The sequence below is a fragment of the Pseudophryne corroboree genome, chromosome 12, assembly GCF_028390025.1.
Source record: "Pseudophryne corroboree isolate aPseCor3 chromosome 12, aPseCor3.hap2, whole genome shotgun sequence".
NCBI lineage: Eukaryota > Metazoa > Chordata > Amphibia > Anura > Myobatrachidae > Pseudophryne > Pseudophryne corroboree.
The window spans coordinates 8,963,584-8,982,670 of NC_086455.1; the positions used below are offsets into that span (position 1 = coordinate 8,963,584).

The 19,087-nt window shown below is 50.1% G+C and overlaps 1 protein-coding gene across 2 annotated transcripts; it reads left to right on the top strand.

Moving 5' to 3' along the window:
* Positions 1–3,247: 3,247 nt before the first annotated feature.
* Positions 3,248–14,488, top strand: SDHC (succinate dehydrogenase complex subunit C). 2 transcript variants are annotated; one of them, XM_063946907.1, is made up of 6 exons: positions 3,248–3,351; positions 6,638–6,694; positions 7,568–7,669; positions 11,460–11,521; positions 12,095–12,258; positions 13,023–14,488. In XM_063946907.1, exons 1-6 carry the CDS (start codon positions 3,332–3,334, stop codon positions 13,125–13,127), a joined length of 510 nt encoding a protein of 169 aa, XP_063802977.1. In that variant the 5' UTR covers positions 3,248–3,331; the 3' UTR covers positions 13,128–14,488. The 2 variants fall into 2 exon arrangements, with proteins under 2 accessions (XP_063802977.1, XP_063802978.1); XM_063946908.1 differs by lacking the exon at positions 3,248–3,351 and adding an exon at positions 3,392–3,415.
* The last annotated feature ends 4,599 nt before the right edge of the window (positions 14,489–19,087 follow it).

Sequence of the window (19,087 nt, forward strand, 5' to 3'; positions counted from 1 at the left end):
GTATCTGGCACTCTGGGGTAATGTGTATCTGGCACTGTGGGGTAATATGTATCTGGCACTCTGGGGCAATGTGTATCTGGCACTGTGGGGTAATATATATCTGGCACTCTGGGGCAATGTGTATCTGGCACTGTGGGATAATATGTACCTGGCACTCTGGGGCAATGTATATCTGGCACTCTGGGGCAATGTATATCTGGCACTCTGGGGCAATGTGTACCTGGCACTCTGGGGCAATGTGTATCGGACACTCTGGGGCAATGTGTATCTGGCACTCTGGGGCAACGTGCATCTGGCACTCTGGGGCAATGTGTATCTGGCACTGTGGGGTAATGTGTATCTGGCACTCTGGGGCAATGGCCCTCATTCCGAGTTGTTCGCTCGCTGCTAATTTTATCAGAATTGCAAATAGGCTAAAATCCGGCAGTTCTGCGCATGCGTATGCACAGCAGGGCGCACACGCTAAGCCATTTTACACAAAACTATACTATTTTACTCACGGGCGAACAAAGCTTTTCAATCGCTCTGCTGATCGTAGTGTGATTGACAGGAAGTGGGTGTTTCTGGGCGAAAGTTGGCTGTTTCCAGGGAGTGTGCTAAAAAACGCAGGCGTGCCAGGTAAAAACGCAGGAGTGGCTGGAGAAACGGAGGAGTGGCTGGCCGGACACAGGGCGTGTTTGTGACGTCAAACCAGGAACTAAACGGACTGAGGTGATCGCAGTGTAGGAGTAGGTCTGGAGCTACTCAGAAACTGCAAGGAAATACTTAATAGCAGAATTGCTAATCTTTCGTTAGCAATTCTGCTTTGCTAAGATACACTCCCAGAGGGCGGCGGCCTAGCGTGTGCAATGCTGCTAAAAGTAGCTAGCGAGCGAACAACTCGGAATGAGGGACAATGGGGGTGATTCTGAGTTGTTCGCTCGCTAGCTGCTTTTAGCAGCATTGCACACGCTAAGCCGCCGCCCTCTGGGAGTGTATCTTAGCATAGCAGAAGTGCAAACGAAAGATTAGAAGAATTGCGAATAGAAATTTCTTAGCAGTTTCTGAGTAGCTCCAGACTTACTCACAAATAGCGATCAGTTCAGTCAGTTTCGTTCCTGGTTTGACGTCACACACGCCCAGCGTTCGCCCAGCCACTCCCCCGTTTCTCCAGACACTCCCGCGTTTTTCCCTGAAACGCCTGCATTTTTCCGCACACTCCCAGAAAACGGCCAGTTTCCGCCCAGAAACATCCACTTCCTGTCAATCACACTCAGATCAGCAGAACGGCCGTGAGTAAAATACCAAACTTTTGTGCAAATTTACTTGGCGCAGGCGCACTGCGTACATTGCGCATGCGCAGTTTGCGACTAATTGCTCTGTAGCAAAAAAAATAACGAGCGAACAACTCGGAATGACCCCTATGTGTATCTGGCACTTTGGGGGCATATGTGGCACTACTGGGGGCATTTGTGTATATAGCACTGTGGGGCATTTGTGCATCTGGCACTGTGGGACATCTGTGCATCTGGCACTGTGGGGGCATATCAGGCACTGCAGGAGCAAATCTGGCACGTGGGGGCGTATCTGGCACTGTGAGGGCGTATCTGGCACTGTGGGGGCATATGTGTATCTGACACTATTGGGGTCATATGTGTATCTGGGCCCCCCATATTTGTGTTATGCCCCCATTTTCATTGGCCACATCCTATGTGGCATTTGGTCACACCTATAAGACATTTTTTCTACTTGCACCACTGGTGTTAATGGTGACACAGGTGAGGTGACTGGTTAGTGTTAATGGTGACACATATGAGGTGGATGGTCAGTGTTAGTGGTGACACAGGTGAGGTGACTGGTCAGTGTTAGTGGTGACAGGTGAGGTCACTGGTTAGTAGCTGGGGGATAGTGGTGACACAGGTGAGGTGACGGGTTAGTAGCTGGATGTTGGTGGTGACTGGTTAGTGTTAATGGTGACACAGGACAGGTGAGGTAGATGGTCAGTGTTAGTAGTGACACAGGTGAGGTGACTGGTTAGTGTTAGAGGTGACACAGGTGAGGTGACAGGTCAGTGTTAGTGGTGACACAGGTGAGGTGACTGGTCACTGTTAGTGGGGACACTGGTCAGTAGCAGGATGTTGGTGGTGACTGGTTAGTGTTAATGGTGACACAGGATAGGTGAGGTGGATGGTCAGTGTTAGTAGTGATACACGTGAGCTGACTGGTCAGTGTTAGTGGTGCCACAGGTGAGCTGACTGGTCAGTGTTAGTGGGGACACAGGTGAGGTGACTGGTTAGTGTTAGTAGTGACAGGAGAGGTGGATGGTTAGTTTTAGTGGTGACACAGGTGAGGTGACTGGTCAGTGTTAGCGGTGACACAGGTGAGGTGACTGGTTAGTGTTAGTGGTGACAGGTGAGGTGACTGGTCAGTGTTAGTGGTGACAGGTGAGGCGACTGGTCAGTGTTAGTGGTGACACAGGTGAGGTGACTGGTCAGTTTTAGTGGTGACAGGTGAGGTGACTGGTCAGTGTTAGTGGTGACAGGTGAGGTGACTGGTCAGTAGCTGGGTGTTAGTGGTGACACAGGTGAGGTGACTGGTCAGTGTTAGTGGTGCCCCAGGTGAGCTGACTGGTCAGTGTTAGTGGGGACACAGGTGAGGTGACTGGTTAGTGTTAGTAGTGACAGGAGAGGTGGATGGTTAGTTTTAGTGGTGACACAGGTGAGGTGACTGGTCAGTGTTAGCGGTGACACAGGTGAGGTGACTGGTCAGTGTTAGTGGTGACAGATGAGGTGACTGGTTAGTGTTAGTGGTGACAGGTGAGGTGACTGGTCAGTGTTAGTGGTGACAGGTGAGGTGACTGGTCAGTGTTAGTGGTGACACAGGTGAGGTGACTGGTCAGTGTTAGTGGTGACAGGTGAGGTGACTGGTCAGTGTTAGTGGTGACAGGTGAGGTGACTGGTCAGTAGCTGGGTGTTAGTGGTGACACAGGTGAGGTGACTGGTCAGTGTTAGTGGTGACAGATGAGATAACAGGTCAGTAGCTGGGTGTTAGTGGTGACACAGGTGAGGTGACTGGTCAGTGTTAGTGGTGACAGGTGAGATAACAGGTCAGTAGCTGGGGGACATTATTATTATTATTATTATTATTAATAATAATAATAATAATAATAATAATAATAATAATAGTTGTATCACTGGGTATCACTCTGGGAACTTCCTGAGCAGCCAGTGACTGAGTGTGAATTACGTCACACGGAGGCCGAACCGAGAATGAATCCAGCCAATCAGGGGGAGAGAGGTTATGGTAATGAGCGGTGTCATGTGGGCGTGACGTCAGTGACAGCGGGTGTAAGATGGCGGCGCTCTTGTTGAGGTGACTTCTCTCGGTGACCGGGAAGCGCGGGCGGAGATAAGGGATTGGGGCGCAGCTACTGCCGGTGTGGTGGTGATAGCCAGACCCTGCAGTGACGGGACAGGGGGACGCGATGTCCCTGCTAGGAGCGGCTGTCAGCAGTAGCTGGAGTGACGGGCCAGGGGTCTCTGAGGGATGGGAGAGGGGCAGCTGTGTGTAGGGGTCGAGGGCAGGGGTATTGGGTGCTGCTGTGTGTGTGGGGGTGAGGGCAGGGGTATTGGGGGCTGCTGTGTGTGTGTGTGTGTGGGGGGGTGAGGGCAGGGGTATTGGGGGCAGCTGTGTGTAGGGGTCGAGGGCAGGGGTATTGGGTGCTGCTGTGTGTGTGGGGGTGAGGGCAGGGGTATTGGGGGCTGCTGTGTGTGTGTGTGGGGGTGAGGGCAGGGGTATTGGGGGCAGCTGTGTGTAGGGGTCGAGGGCAGGGGTATTGGGGGCTGCTGTGTGGGGGTGAGGGCAGAGGTATTGGGGGCTGCTGTGTGTGTGGGGGCGAGGGCAGGGGTATTGGGGGCTGCTGTGTGTGTGGGGGGGTGAGGGCAGAGGTATTGGGGACTGCTGTGTGTGTGGGGGCGAGGGCAGGGGTATTGGGGGCTGCTGTGGGGGTGAGGGCAGAGGTATTGGGGGCTGCTGTGTGTGTGGGGGCGAGGGCAGGGGTATTGGAGGCTGCTGTGTGTGTGGGGGTGAGGGCAGGGGTATTGGGGGCAGCTGTGTGTAGGGGTCGAGGGCAGGGGTATTGGGGGCTGCTGTGTGGGGGTGAGGGCAGAGGTATTAGGGGCTGCTGTGTGTGTGGGGGTGAGGGCAGGGGTATTGGAGGCTGCTGTGGGGGTGAGGGCAGGGGTATTGGAGGCTGCTGTGGGGGTGAGGGCAGGGGTATTGGGGATGCTGTGTGTGTAGTGGGTGAGGGCAGGGGTATTGGGGGCTGCTGTGTGTGTGGGGGCGAGGGCAGGGGTATTGGAGGCTGCTGTGTGGTGGGTGAGGGCAGGGGTATTGTGGGATGCTGTGTGTGGGGTTGAGGGCAGGGGTATTGGAGGCTGCTGTGTGGGGGCGAGGGCAGGGGTATTGGAGGCTGCTGTGTGGTGGGTGAGGGCAGGAGTATTGTGGGCTGCTGTGTAGGGGGTGAGGGTAGGGGTATTAGCGGCTGCTGTGTGTGGGGGTGAGGGCAGGGGAGTTGGAGGCTACTGTGTAGGGGGTGAGGGCAGGGGTATTGGGGGCTGCTGTTCATGGGGTTGAGGGCAGGGGTATTGGGGTCTGCTGTTCGTGGGGGTGAGGACAGGCATATTAGGTGCTGTTATGGGGGTGAAGGTAGGGATATTGGGGGCTGCTGTGTGGGGTGGTGAGGGCAGGGATATTGGGGGCTGCTGTGTGGGCTGAGGGCAGGGGTATTGGGGGCAGTTGTGTGGGTGAGGGCAGGGGTGTTGGGGTTTGCTGTGTGGTGAGTGACGGCAGAGGTATTGAGGGTTGCTGTGTGGTGGGTGAGGGCAGGGGTATTGGGGGTTGCTGTGTGGTGGGTGAGGGCAGGGGTTTTGGGGGTTGCTGAGTGGTGGGTGAGGGCAGGGGTATTGGTGGGTGGTATGTAAGGACCGGGGTATTGGGGTTAATGTGTGGTGGGTAAGGGCAGGGGTTATTGAGGGCTTGTGTGTTGGGGGGATATAAGGGCAGGGAAGTTTGGGGGCTGTTGTGTGGGTGAGGACAGGAGTATTGGGTGTTGCTGTATGGTGGGTGAGGGCAGCAGTTTTGGGGGTTGCTGTGCGGCGGGTGAGGGCAGGGGTATTGCTGGGTGGTATGTAAGGACCGGGGTATTGGGGTTAATGTGTGGTGGGTAAGGGCAGGGCTATTGGGGGCGTGTGTGTGTGTGTGGGGTGTAAGGGCAGGGGAGTTGGGGGCTGTTGTGAGGGCAGGGGTGTTGGGGTATGCGGTGTGGTGAGTGACAGCAGAGGTATTGGGGGTTGCTGTGTGGTGAGTGACTGCAGGGGTATTGGGGGTTGCTGTGTGGTGAGTGACGGCAGGGGTATTGGGGGTTGCTGTGTGGTGGGTGAGGGCAGGGGTATTGGTGGGTGGTATGTAAGGACTGGGGTATTGGGGTTAATGTGTGGTGGGTAAGGGCAGGGGTTATTGAGGGCTTTTGTGTGGGGGGTATAAGGGCAGGGGAGTTGGGGGCTGTTGTATGGGTGAGGGCAGGAGTATTGGGGGTTGTGGTGGGTGAGGGCAGGGGTTTTGGGGGTTGCTTTGTGGTGGGTGAGGGCAGGTTTTTTTTGGGGTTGCTGTGTGGTGGGTAAGGGCAGGGGTATTGGGGTTTGCTGTGTGGAGGTGAGGGCAGCGGTATTGGGGGCTGCTGTGTGTGGGGGTGAGGGCAGGGGTGTGGGGGTAAGGGCAGGGGTATTGGAGTTTGCTGTGTGGTGAGTGACGGCAGAAGTATTGGGGGTTGATGTGTGGTGAGTGATGGCAGTGGTATTGGGGGTTGCTGTGTGGAGGTGAGGGCAGCGGTATTGGGGGCTGCTGTGTGTGGGGGTGAGGGCAGGGGTGTGGGGGTTGCTTTGTGGTGGGTGAGGGCAGGTTTTTTTTTGGGTTGCTGTGTGGTGGTTAAGGGCAGGGGTATTGGGGGTTGCTGTGTGGTGGTGAGGGCAGCGGTATTGGGGGCTGCTGTGTGTGGGGGTGAGGGCAGGGGTGTGGGGGTAAGGGCAGGGGTATTGGAGTTTGCTGTGTGGTGAGTGACGGCAGAAGTATTGGGGGTTGCTGTGTGGTGAGTGATGGCAGGGGTATTGGGGGTTGCTGTGTGGAGGTGAGGGCAGCGGTATTGGGGGCTGCTGTGTGTGGGGGTGAGGGCAGGGGTGTGGGGGTAAGGGCAGGGGTATTGGAGTTTGCTGTGTGGTGAGTGACGGCAGAAGTATTGGGGGTTTCTGTGTGGTGAGTGACGGCAGAAGTATTGGGGGTTGCTGTGTGGTGAGTGATGGCAGGGGTATTGGGGGTTGCTGTGTGGTGGGTGAGGGAAGGGGTATTGGTGGATGGTATGTAAGGACTGGGGTATTGGGTTAATGTGTGGTGGGTAAGGGCAGGGGAGTTGATGACCGTTGTGTGGTGGTAAGGGTTTGGTATATTGGGGGGCTTCCTCCTGGAGGTAAGGTCAGGGGTACTGGGAACAGTTGGGTGTATGTTTGAGTTGCATTCCTTACAATGCAGAATATACGTATTGTAGTTAGAGTTGCTCCAGTGTTTCTGTTCCTGACACTTCTCTTGTGTTTTCCCCACGCCTCAGGCACACTGCGCGGCAATGTCTCCGCTCCCAGCTCCGGCCAGCCTTCTGCATCCGAAAGTAAGTCGCGTGCAGGCCTCCTCCTACCCATCATACAGAGAGTTGTCAAACAGAACAGCGGTCCTTTGTATGGGGCTCCATCTGCACATTGTGGGTCTTATATCTGTAATCAGCCATGTCCAAGAGCGTGGAATATTCTGCCCTCATGACTTATTGAAGACTCTATCTCCCTGCCATCAAAACTGGAATCGGGCAGATGCTATACCCCCCTCCCTCCCGTGTATATACAGCAACTGTTACCTAATAGCAGCAGTACCTGTGTGGTACAACTGGACAGCCCCCCCATAAGGTGCTGCCTGGGAGTAACTAAAGGGAAGTCTGCAATTCCTTTACTCCATATCTTCGTTTGGGATATGAGGAAAACGGAGTAGTCTCTAGATATCCTGTAAAAGTGAAACATTTCTTTGGATGAAGCAGTTTCTTGTATTTTGACAGTAGTTCTCAAGGTGTGTGCCATGGCACCCTGCGGTGCCTCAGGACACTTGCAGGGGTGCCTCAGGTTGGTGGTCCAGGACAAATTTAAATTATTTATGATCAGTATAATAGACAAAACCAGCGCTGGTGGCTGATAATCATAAAATATTTGGACAAACAGAAGCAAATCCTGTCCCTCATCAAATAGGGACAGGATGACATATAAACACAATTTACTTCATTTAATATTTATTTTTAGTGTCTCAATAAGAAACTTTTGGCCTAGGGGTGCCGTGAAATATATTCTGATACTCTAGGGTGCCGTGACTCACAAAGTTTGGGAACCACTGCATTATGATGTGGACGGAGATATCAGGTGTTTGCAGATACAGTGTAATTGCAGTGTTCCAGGTACCTGCTTTGTGCTGTGGCTGATATCTGTATCTTCTGTATTGTCAGTGCACTTCCCATGGGTACATCTGCCAAACAGGAAATGGATCGGTTTTGGGAAAGGAACACCCGTTTGAATCGTCCTATGTCCCCTCATATCACTATTTACGGGTAAGTGTCATCCCCTGCAAATCCGTTTGGAACTCGCTCACAATCTAATGATTTTTCCAGTCTGTGCGCAGCCCAGGTCTTACTCCTACAGTGCGATAGAAGCAGGCTGATCGGGGGCGGAGCTGACGTCACACACCCGCCCTGAAAACACTTGGGAACGGCTGCGCTTTCTCTGAGACTCCCAGAAAACAGGCAGTTACCACCCACAAGCGCCCGCTTCCTGTCACTCAACCTGTGTACGCATAGTGATCAAAATAGATGCAGATTTATTTCACAGTTTGGCCTCGCGTCTGCGTATTGCGATCCATACACATGCGCAGTCGATTGATAATCGTCCACCTTGTGAATTTGCACAACGGCAATCAGGTCTGAATTAGGTCCACAGAGAGGCGTTTACTGCCATGGAACAAATAGTGCCACTTCACCCTGATGGTCCAGGTTTTAAGGATAACCATGCTTGGGTACAGGTGACTTAATTAGAACTTCAGTCAATTTGATTTAACCACCTGTGAACAACCATGGTATCCATTACTGTCTGCTTTCCTAAAGGTGTCCACACACTGAGCGATGTGTCCTCCTGCGACACATTGCTAGCGACGGTTGCCGGCATTGGCAAGTGTAAACACACTTTCCGATGCCGTGGGGATGGGGGAATAGGGCAGTGCTGCATTCGGCAGCTTGGCATTTTATTCACCACCTCCTCAGATCTTTCTGCCTGTTGAAGAGATCTGAGGAGGCGACGAACGACCTGCGGGTGTGCGCTTCATTGGCATGCCCACACATGGCCCGTTTTTAAACTGTGTTGTTCCGATCGATCGGAAATACCCACATAGTTTAAAAAATCCTACTGTGTGTGGGCACCTTAAGTACAGTTCAAATTACATTTTGAAAGTTATTGTCAGGTTAGTGCCTCAAAACTTTTATCTTCTATGACTACAATAACAGATGCTGCTGTCTTTCTAATTTATGAATACAGACACGCTGGGAAAACACCTCCGATAAGAGGCTGGCATGGCGATGACTTAAACTGCAGCGCTTGCTTTCATCACTTGCTGTCAGCAGCTGCTAATGCTTTACTCCCAGACTGAAGTCTCAGCGCGCACTCAGAGCTAGAGAGGAGAAGGGCGCAGGATGACGGGGAGGGATATAATAAAATCGCCCTGCTGCAACCGCCATTTCTAAATGCTGTTAGGTAAATGGTTCAAGATTGAGTTAGAGTTTGATAGGATACTTTATTATAACATTTAGGAGAGTGCAGTATAAGATTTCCAGTGCTACGTTCCAGCTTGGAGAGGGAAGTAGAAATGTTCCTTTGGGTATAGAGGAGGGTAACATTCTGTTGAACTATTACTATGTTTAAATTAGTCTTCCCTTTGTGGAAATTATAATTGTGTTTGATTATGAGTCGTACGCGAAGTGGCTGCAGCTGTGAGATACCTCAGAAGCCAGATTTACTACATTATAGTAACGTACAACTAAAGCAACAATCTGTGCGTTTTCTAGTGGGAAGCTGGGCCGCCCGCCCGCTGATCTTATGCCAACCGCCACATCTGTCATTGGTATTGGCACTTGAACCAGCCAGATGGTAGGTGCAAGAGATCTTGGTCCGGCCTGTTATAGAGTAACTAAAAGAAAGCAAAATAATCAGGCAAGGGTAGAAGACTTCTGCAGTGGGGTTTATTATTATAATTGCGGATTGTGTGTTTGCTCTAATAAAGTGAATGTGAGCAGCCTGGGTGTATAATGGTGCAGCACGATTTTACTCGATGGGTGAAGACATTATTAAATAAATTATATATAGATATATATTTCTTTTAATTTTTCTTGTCCTGGCACAATACTTTTGCAGTGGCAGCATTGCTCTGCATTCAGTGGGATGTTTGTACTGCTGTGGAAATTCCTCAGCAGACAGAGAGTGGGCTTCTCGGGGTCTCATGCCAGGGAAAGTCGTCTCTTCAGCAGCCGTCCCCTCTCTTGCCACGGCTCTGCATTGTTTTCCTCCTGCCAGAGCCGTTCCTCCGCCCGCTCGCATACCAGTGCCCCAGGGCCGTATGAATAACTCTGCTATGTAGAGTCCAGGGGTGAGAACTGCCGCACTCTCCTCACCCACCCCACATTCCTGCCACATTACCCTATAGAATGTGCGGCTAATTTTGGATCCTGTATTTTTGCCTTGTGTTTGCCCCCTCCCAACTATGATATCACAGGACCCCACAATAAAGCAGTTGGAAGCTTCATGTAGATTAAAATGAGTAACAAAAATTTTAGATTTTTTAAATTTAATGTTAAATGCATGATTTTATAGCAGTGTTCCACTACCCCAACAAGGCATGTTTTCAGGATTTCTGTCTGTGGAAACAGTTTGGATAATTGCTGGCCAAGCAAAATAGGTGAACTCACGTTTAGGATTATAGAAATCCAGAAAACACGACCTGTCAGTCGAAAACCGCCGCTGTATTGTATATATAATTGTCTTTTTTGAACCAAATAATTTAAACAAAGTAGTTTTGGTCACATGCTTTATATGATCCTAAAGCCGTGTCCTGAGCTTTGTCATAAAAGAGGGTGAGAACTGATACATTCTGTATCCACTGACTTTAGAATCAATTGCAGATATAATAATCCTAGCGTCATCCATAACTTGTAGCTCCCGTCTTGTTCATTTCTTGGAAGGTAGCTCTGACATTGCCTGGAAGTGTGTGTTAGGTCATTGGGGTGTACTGAATTCTAGTTGAAACTGCCATCTTGTCGGAAAGATGTCCGTTTCCAACTATTTTAGGTCGGAAGGGGCTCCGACCTATTCAGTCGGGCTTCATTTTTCCGACTTGACGGAAAGCACCTGGATTGGCGGCTTAAGCTGCCAATCCACGTGTATTGTCGGAAGCGCGGCCAAACCCGACAGGTTTTGGCCCTGTTTCCGACAATGTCAATCCGACTTTTAAAAAAAAGTTGGATTGGTGGGGGGTCGTGGCTTGGCTGCCGAGCTGAATGGAAGCAGCTTGTGAGAGCTCCGGGACAAGCCTACACTGCCTTGCCTATATTACCCTCCACGCGCACACTTTCCGTGCCCAATTTTTTCTAATACAAGCTCTGTATACAGACTCGGTCACACACAATATACAAGTGTCCTATAACTCATTAATCGGAGCAGTGTCCTAGTGCATCCTAGCTGCAACAGCAGAATGATACATGGCGTATTGAGGCTGGATGTACGAGCATATCTGTAGGTGTAGCCCAGAGGGCATGGCTGGTGGCGCAAATGCTGTTGTAGCACTTTTGGTTCAGAGTGCCAGTCACTCTGCATGTCACCGACTTGCTAACGAGTCGCAGATCATCATGCTTCCTCCTCCGTGTCCGCAAATATGTGGCTGAAGCTTCAGCTATAGGCTGCTTCCGGATCAGTCTCTTGTGTTCTAACAGCTTATGCTACGAGTAACAACGAGAAATGTTTTTTTTATCTCGGTGAGCGCGGCTTCAGTGTTACAGAAGTATCAGCCATTCACATTGCATATCCTCGGAGAAGTTCTGCAATTTTGTGCATATGTTCCATCCTCTGTCTCTCCACTCCCTAGGTGGTTAAAGGGGGCATCAGATGTGTGTATTTATAGACTGTCACATTAGATAAGCTGACCCGCACAAGGTTGAGATAGATTGCCCTGGGTGCGTATTGTAATGCTGGCACGGCGTGTCACCCCGGATTGCAGGCAGCGTTGGTATAAGTAGACATTAACTGCATCTGACGCTCTGCCTTTGCCCCAGGCTGACCTCCCACTTTGTTTGTTCTCCACAGATGGTCTCTGCCCATGATGCTGTCCATCTCGCACAGGGGCACCGGCATCGCCTTGAGCGCTGGTGAGAATCGCTCTACGTTTCAAACGGCCTTGTTGTTGTTTGTGTCTGTATGGTAATCTGACTGCACCTACGGAACACTTTATGAAGCCGCTTATACACTTCCTGCATCTGTGACATCGTATGTAGATGGCTTCTTACAGCCATAGTTCTCTGCTTCTGAAGGTAGTCCTACGCCCAGGGCACCACGGTGACGTCTCTAGCCCAAACTTTCTCAGCACCCATTTATGTACATCTTTCCTGTTCCTACACATTAGGACCAAGCTGCCAAACTAGGACACCTTTTTGGACAGATGTAGTCTTCCAAGTCCTTACGTGGCTTTATAAAGTCCCTGTGAACCCTCATCTGCTCGTGGGATTTGCTAGCGCTCTAGAAATAAATGTTAATAAATGTTTAGGAGTTATTTATTTAAACAGATACGACAGTTTATCAAATACACAGAATGGGTCATCATGGACAGGAGGTTTATAAATGACGTAGATATACAGAGCTCGGCATCGCAAGCCATGTTGGATGGGTAAGGAATCCTGCGCTTGGACCTGCTAGGCTGTAACGTTGCCTTCTCTCTGTCCTAGGTGTGTCCTTATTCAGCCTGGCAGCTGTGGCTCTCCCCGGAGACTACGCCTCATACCTGGAGCTAATAAAATCTCTTAGCCTGGGACCTGCACTGATATATTCGGCTAAATTTGCCATTGCGTTCCCCTTCATGTTCCACACCTTGAATGGCATCAGGCATCTGGTGAGTAATGAGAAACTGCGTCTGTGTCCTCGGGAACTTCAGTGAGGTGGGTAGAGTGAGAGGTGGGATTTGGGTTGAAGAACTTACGTGCTATTTAGGTGGGACCACGGCTTGGGAGTCTGGCAGGTAGACTAGCTAGGGAAGAAAGTATAGGTTGAGGTGGCGCCTTGGCTGATACTTGTGCTGGATGGGGAATGGTTAGAGAAGTTGGACTTTAGGTAGGACCATGGCTTGAGAGCTTCAAAGTCTGGTAGGTAGACTAGCTAGGGAAGAAAGTATAGGTTGAGGTGGCGCCTTGGCTGATACTTGTGCTGGATGGGGAATGGTTAGAGAAGTTGGACTTTAGGTAGGACCATGGCTTGAGAGCTTCAAAGTCTGGTAGGTAGACTAGCTAGGGAAGAAAGTATAGGTTGAGGTGGCGCCTTGGCTGATACTTGTGCTGGATGGGGAATGGTTAGAGAAGTTGGACTTTAGGTAGGACCATGGCTTGAGAGCTTCAAAGTCTGGCAGGTAGACTAGCTAGGGAAGAAAGTATAGGTTGAGGTGGCACCTTGGCTGATACTTGTGCTGGATGGGGAGTGGGTAGAGAACTTGCATGTTAGGTGGGACTCTGGCTGGGGAGCTTAGGTGTCAATTAGGTGGTACTGTCCACGGAGAGCTTTGTTGTCTGGAGGGATAGCTGCATGGTGGGTAAGCGGTGTGTAAGTGACACCTCATGCTGGTGCCTATCTGTGACCATTCCTCTTCTGTCCTCTTTTCTGCAGACCTGGGACCTTGGCAAAGGCTTTAAGATCCCTGAAGTCTACCAGTCGGGTTACATAGTGCTGGCTCTCACCTTGCTGTCGGCAGCTGGCATTGCTGCACTGTAATTGGAGCGCACTTCACCACCCAGCTTAAAGCCACCCACTTATTTCATTCGCAATTAATTTCCAAATATTTTCATTGCAGAGACCGGTTTGCAGCAGTTTCTCGCCCACTTCTCTTCCTCGTCTCCTAACACAAGTTTCCTGGCCTGTTTGTGGTAGTTGTAGGCGATGTATAGAGCCAGCTTGTTAGATCCTCCGGTATGTGTCATGGGCATTTCATACCATCCAATTTTGGTTTACAATCTATGTAGAGATCCTTCAACCCCTCTAGAGGTGACCCCGTCACACTCCATGCGGCCAAAGGTCAGACTGTATTAGTCCTGATTGCTAGTGGACTCTGTGCCTTTCACTCATTAGTCAATGGCTGCAGAATCTTTGACATTTAAAGGGAAAGTGTTGTGACGTCTCTCTTTTGGCTACGCTCCTTCCAGAAGTGTTTTCGGCTAAGGTTAAAATGTGCGTTTTTATTTTATATTTTCTAAAGTCTCAAGTCCCAGTGCAGTTCCTGTGAGGATGGGAAGATTGTGGCAAAGATGGGACACACGGTGCGGGGCTGTATGACTTTTATTGGGGGGCTCCGTGGTAGAACAAGTGATACATTTTTGCTCTATGGTCTCCTCTGGCTTGGCGTTTAAGCCGGACTTCATGAGAGAACGTGCCTGTGTGTCCTCCTTCGTGGACTGACAATGGCTTCTCTTGTCTAAAGTTAGTGTGGGAAGGGAATTAAAATTCCACAATTTGTGTGGGAAACATCGAAAGGGCAAATGTAACGTTCTGCAATGGATGGAAGAGAGACGGCAGCCGCACGAATCCAGATGGGGACACAGGAGATCCATAAATATCCTAAATGTTTATCAATGGACTTCCTTGGCCCTTGATCTGATTACTTGCAATCTTATACCAAAGCCAACTCACGTTCTATGTGTGTTTAGAAAATAAGTGTCATCTGCACAAAGGGAATTCTCACCCCCCCCCCCTTATTTATCCGTTGTATTGAGAAGGGAAGTCCTCTATGACCAGGCCTAGACAAGGTTTTTGTGAATCTACAAATGCCTCACATGCTCTGGTAGCTGCCAGGGTATTTTGGGACTTGTAGTTCCACAGATCGTCCAGACTTGCTCTGTATTCATCAGCAGATGGGTGGAAGTTAATCTATGCTGTCCTGCGCACAGAGTTTATTCTCGCCCTACCAGGCGCTGTCACCAGACATTGCAGACCCCTAGCCTGATAGTGATGGAACTTGCTTATCTACAGGCCGAGTCATTATATAATTTGCTTTCACAATCACCTGAACATCTCCCTGCATTGTTCTAAGAATAAACAAGATTTGTGTTCCTGTATAATTCAATAAAATCTATTCTTAATATTCTGTTTATTTCATCATTGTGGATGCTGCTTGCAGAATACTTGTCTGTCTCTGCCTGAGACAGAAGTTCTATTGTCCTAGAGACCGTATAGAATAAATGATTGTATTCTGCTGGAATGTAATTTGTGCAGCAGCCCTCCCACTGTGCAGACCACAGAGTTTCTGCAGGGGGCTGACTGACCCTTTCCATCCCGGGATAGGAAGGACTTCTGCCCAAGTAGGTTATCTAGACCGGTCTCTCATTGATCTCTGCAGAGATGCCAGCTAAGCCAGGTGGTTGTCAGGAATGGGAGGTGTGTTCCGGTGTGATACAATTACCGACGTGACTTATGAATGTGGCACCGTGTATAATGTGCGCTTTCCTACCTGTGAGGTTGGGAGACAAAGTACCTGTTGCACTGGGAATAGTCGTGGAACAAGTGCTATGAGGACTGCCCCTATTGTATAATAATATCTTTTCTCTATCGTCCTAGTGGATGCTGGGGTTCCTGAAAGGACCATGGGGAATAGCGGCTCCGCAGGAGACAGGGCACAAAAAGTAAAGCTTTAGGATCAGGTGGTGTGCACTGGCTCCTCCCCCTATGACCCTCCTCCAAGCCAGTTAGATTTTGTGCCCGGCCGAGAAGGGTGCAATCTAGGTGGCTCTCCTAAAGAGCTGCTTAGGAAAGTTTAGCTTAGGTTTTTTATTTTACAGTGAGTCCTGCTGGCAACAGGATCACTGCAACGAGGGACTTAGGGGAGAAGAAGTGAACTCACCTGCGTGCAGGATGGATTGGCTTCTTGGCTACTGGACATCAGCTCCAGAGGGACGATCACAGGTACAGCCTGGATGGTCACCGGAGCCTTGCCGCCGGCCCCCTTGCAGATGCTGAAGTAAGAAGAGGTCCAGAATCGGCGGCAGAAGACTCCTCAGTCTTCTAAAGGTAGCGCACAGCACTGCAGCTGTGCGCCATTTTCCTCTCAGCACACTTCACACGGCAGTCACTGAGGGTGCAGGGCGCTGGGAGGGGGGCGCCCTGGGAGGCAAATGAATACCTATTTTGGCTAAAAATACCTCACATATAGCCTCCGGAGGCTATATGGAGATATTTAACCCCTGCCAGAATCCGTTAAGAGCGGGAGACGAGGCCGCCGAAAAAGGGGCGGGGCCTATCTCCTCAGCACACAGCGCCATTTTCCCTCACAGAAAGGCTGGAGGGAAGGCTCCCAGGCTCTCCCCTGCACTGCACTACAGAAACAGGGTTAAAACAGAGAGGGGGGGCACTAATTTGGCGATATGCTTATATATATATTAAGATGCTATAAGGAAAAACACTTATATAAGGTTGTCCCTATATAATTATAGTGTTTTTGGTGTGTGCTGGCAAACTCTCCCTCTGTCTCTCCAAAGGGCTAGTGGGTCCTGTCCTCTATCAGAGCATTCCCTGTGTGTGTGCTGTGTGTCGGTACGTGTGTGTCGACAGGTAGGAGGACGATGTTGGTGAGGAGGCGGAGCAATTGCCTGTAATGGTGATGTCACTCTCTAGGGAGTCGACACCGGAATGGATGGCTTATTTAGGAAATTACGTGATAATGTCAACACGCTGCAAGGTCGGTTGACGACATGAGACGGCCGACAAACAATTAGTACGGTCCAGACGTCTCAAAAACACCGTCAAGGGTTTTAAAACGCCCGTTTACTTTAGTCGGTCGACACAGACAGGGACACTGAATCCAGTGTCGACGGTGAATAAACAAACGTATTCCTTATTAGGGCCACACGTTAAAGGCAATGAAGGAGGTGTTACGTATTTCTGATACTACAAGTACCACAAAAGAGGGTATTATGTGGGATGTGAAAAAACTACCATAGTTTTTCCTGAATCAGATAAATTAAATAAAGTGTGTGATGATGCGTGGGTTCCCCCCGATAGAAAATTATGGGCGGTATACCCTTTCCCGCCAGAAGTTAGGGCGCGTTGGGAAACACCCCTTAAGGTGGATAAGGCGCTCACACGCTTATCAAAACAAGTGGCGGTACCGTCTATAGATAGGGCCGTCCTCAAGGACCAGCTGACAAGGCTGGAAAATATAATAAAAAGTATATACACACATACTGGTGTTATACTGCGGCCAGCGATCGCCTCAGCCTGGATGTGCAGAGCTAGGGTGGCTTGGTCGGATTCCCTGACTAAAAATATTGATACCCTTGACAGGGACAGTATTTTATTGACTATAGAGCATTTCTATATATGCGAGATGCACAGAGGGATATTTGCACTCTGGCATCATGAATAAACGCGATGTCCATAACTGCCAGAAGATGTTATGGACACGACAGTGGTCAGGTGATGCAGATTCCAAACGGCACAGTATGGCCGTATAAAGGAAGAGGACTTGTTTGGGGTCGGTCCATCGGACCTGGTGGTCACGGCAACTGCTGGAAAATCCACCGTTTTTTACCCTAAGTCACATCTCTGCAGAAAAAGACACCGTCTTTTCAGCCTCAGTCCTCTCGTCCCTATAAGATCATATCTGCCCAGGGATAGAGGAAAGGGAAGAAGACTGCAACAGGCAGCCTATTCCCAGGAACAGAAGCGTTCCACCGCGTCTGACAAGTTCTCAGCATGGCGCTGAGACCGTACAGGACCCCTGGATCCTACATGTAGTATCCCGGGGGTACAGATGGGAATGTCGAGACGTTTCCCCTTCGCAGGCTCCTGAAGTCTGCTTTACCAAGTCTCCCTCCGACAAGGAGGTAGTATGGGAAAAAATTCACAAGCTGTGTTCCCAGCAGGTGACAATTAAATTACCCCTCCTACTACAGAAAAGGGGTATTATTCCACACTATATTGTGGTACTGAAGCCAGAAGGCTAGGTGAGACTTATTCTAAAAAAAAATTTTTTTTGAACACTTACAAAGGTTCAAATTAAGATGAAGTCACTCAGAGCAGTGATAACGAACCAGGAAGAAGGGGACTATATAGTGTCCCGGGACATCAGGGATGCTTACCTCTATGTCCCAAATTTGCCCTTCTCACTAAGGGTACCTCAGGTTCGTGGTGCAGAACTGTCACTATCAGTTTCAGACGCTGCCGTTTGGATTGTCCACGGCACCCCGGGGTCTTTACCAAGGTAATGGCCGAATTGATGATTCTTCTTCGAAGAAAAGGCGTCTTAATTATCCCTTACTTGGACGATCTCCTGATAGGGGCATAGTCCAGGGAACAGTTGGAGGTCGGAGTAGCACTATCTCGGATACTGCTACAATCAGCACGGGTGGATTCTAAATATTCCAAAATCGCAGCTGATCCCGACGACACGTCTGCTGTGCCTAGGGATGATTCTGGACACAGTCCAGAAAAAGGTGTTTCTCCCGGAAGAGAAAGCCAGGGAGTTATCCGAGCAAGTCAGGAACCTCCTAAAAACAGTGCATCATTGCACAAGGGTCCTGGTAAAAATGGTGGCTTCCTACGAAGCAATTCCATTCGGCAGATTTCACGTAAGAACTTTTCAGTGGGATCTGCTGGACAAATGGTCCGGATCGCATCTTCAGATGCATCAGCGGATAACCCAATATCCAAGGACAAGGGTGTCTCTCCTGTGGTGGTTACAGAGTGCTCATCTTCTAGAGGGCCGCAGATTCGGCATTCAGGATTGGATGCTGGTAACCACGGAGCCCAGCCTGAGAGGCTGGGGAGCAGTCACACAAGGGAAAAATTTCCAGGGAGTGTGATCAAGTATGGAGACTTTTCTCCACATAAATATACTGGAGCTAAGGGTAAATTTATAATGCTCTAAGCTTAGCAAGACCTCTGCTTCAAGGTCAGCCGGTATTGATCCAGTGGGAAAAACATCACGGCAGTCGCCCACGTAAACAGACAGGGCGACACAAGAAGCAGGAGGGCAATGGCAGAAACTGCAAGGACTTTTCGCTGGGCGGAAAATCATGTGATAACACTGTCAGCAGTTTTTCATCCCGGGAATGGAAACTGGGAAGCAGACTTCCTCAGCACGACCTCCACCCGGGAGAGTGGAAACTTCATTGAGAAGTTTTTTCCACATGATTGTAAACCGTTGGGAAATACCAAAGGTGGACATGATGGCGTCCCGTCTGAACAAAAAACGGGACAGGTATTGCGCCAGGTCAAGGGACCCTCAGGCAATAGATGTGGACGTTCTGGTAACACCGTGGGTGTACCAGTCGGTGTATGTGTTCCCTCCTCTGATTCTCATACCTAAGGTGCTGAGAATTATAAGACGTAGAGGAGTAAGAACTATACTCATGGCTCCGGATTGGCCAAGAAGGACTTGGTACCCGGAACTTCAAGAGATGCTTACAGAGGTCTTATGGCCTCTGCCGCTAAGAAGGGACTTGCTTCAGCAAGTACCATGTCTGTTCCAAGACTTACCGCAGCTGCGTTTGTCGGCATGGCGATGGAAAGCCGGATCCTAAGGGAAAAAAGGCATTCCGGAAGAGGTCATTCCTACCCTGGTCAAAGCCAGAAAGGAGGTGACCGCACAACATTATCACCACGTGTGGCGAAAATTTGTTGCGTGGTGTGAGGCCAGGAAGGCCCCACAAAGAAATTTCAACTCGGTCGTTTCCTGCATTTCC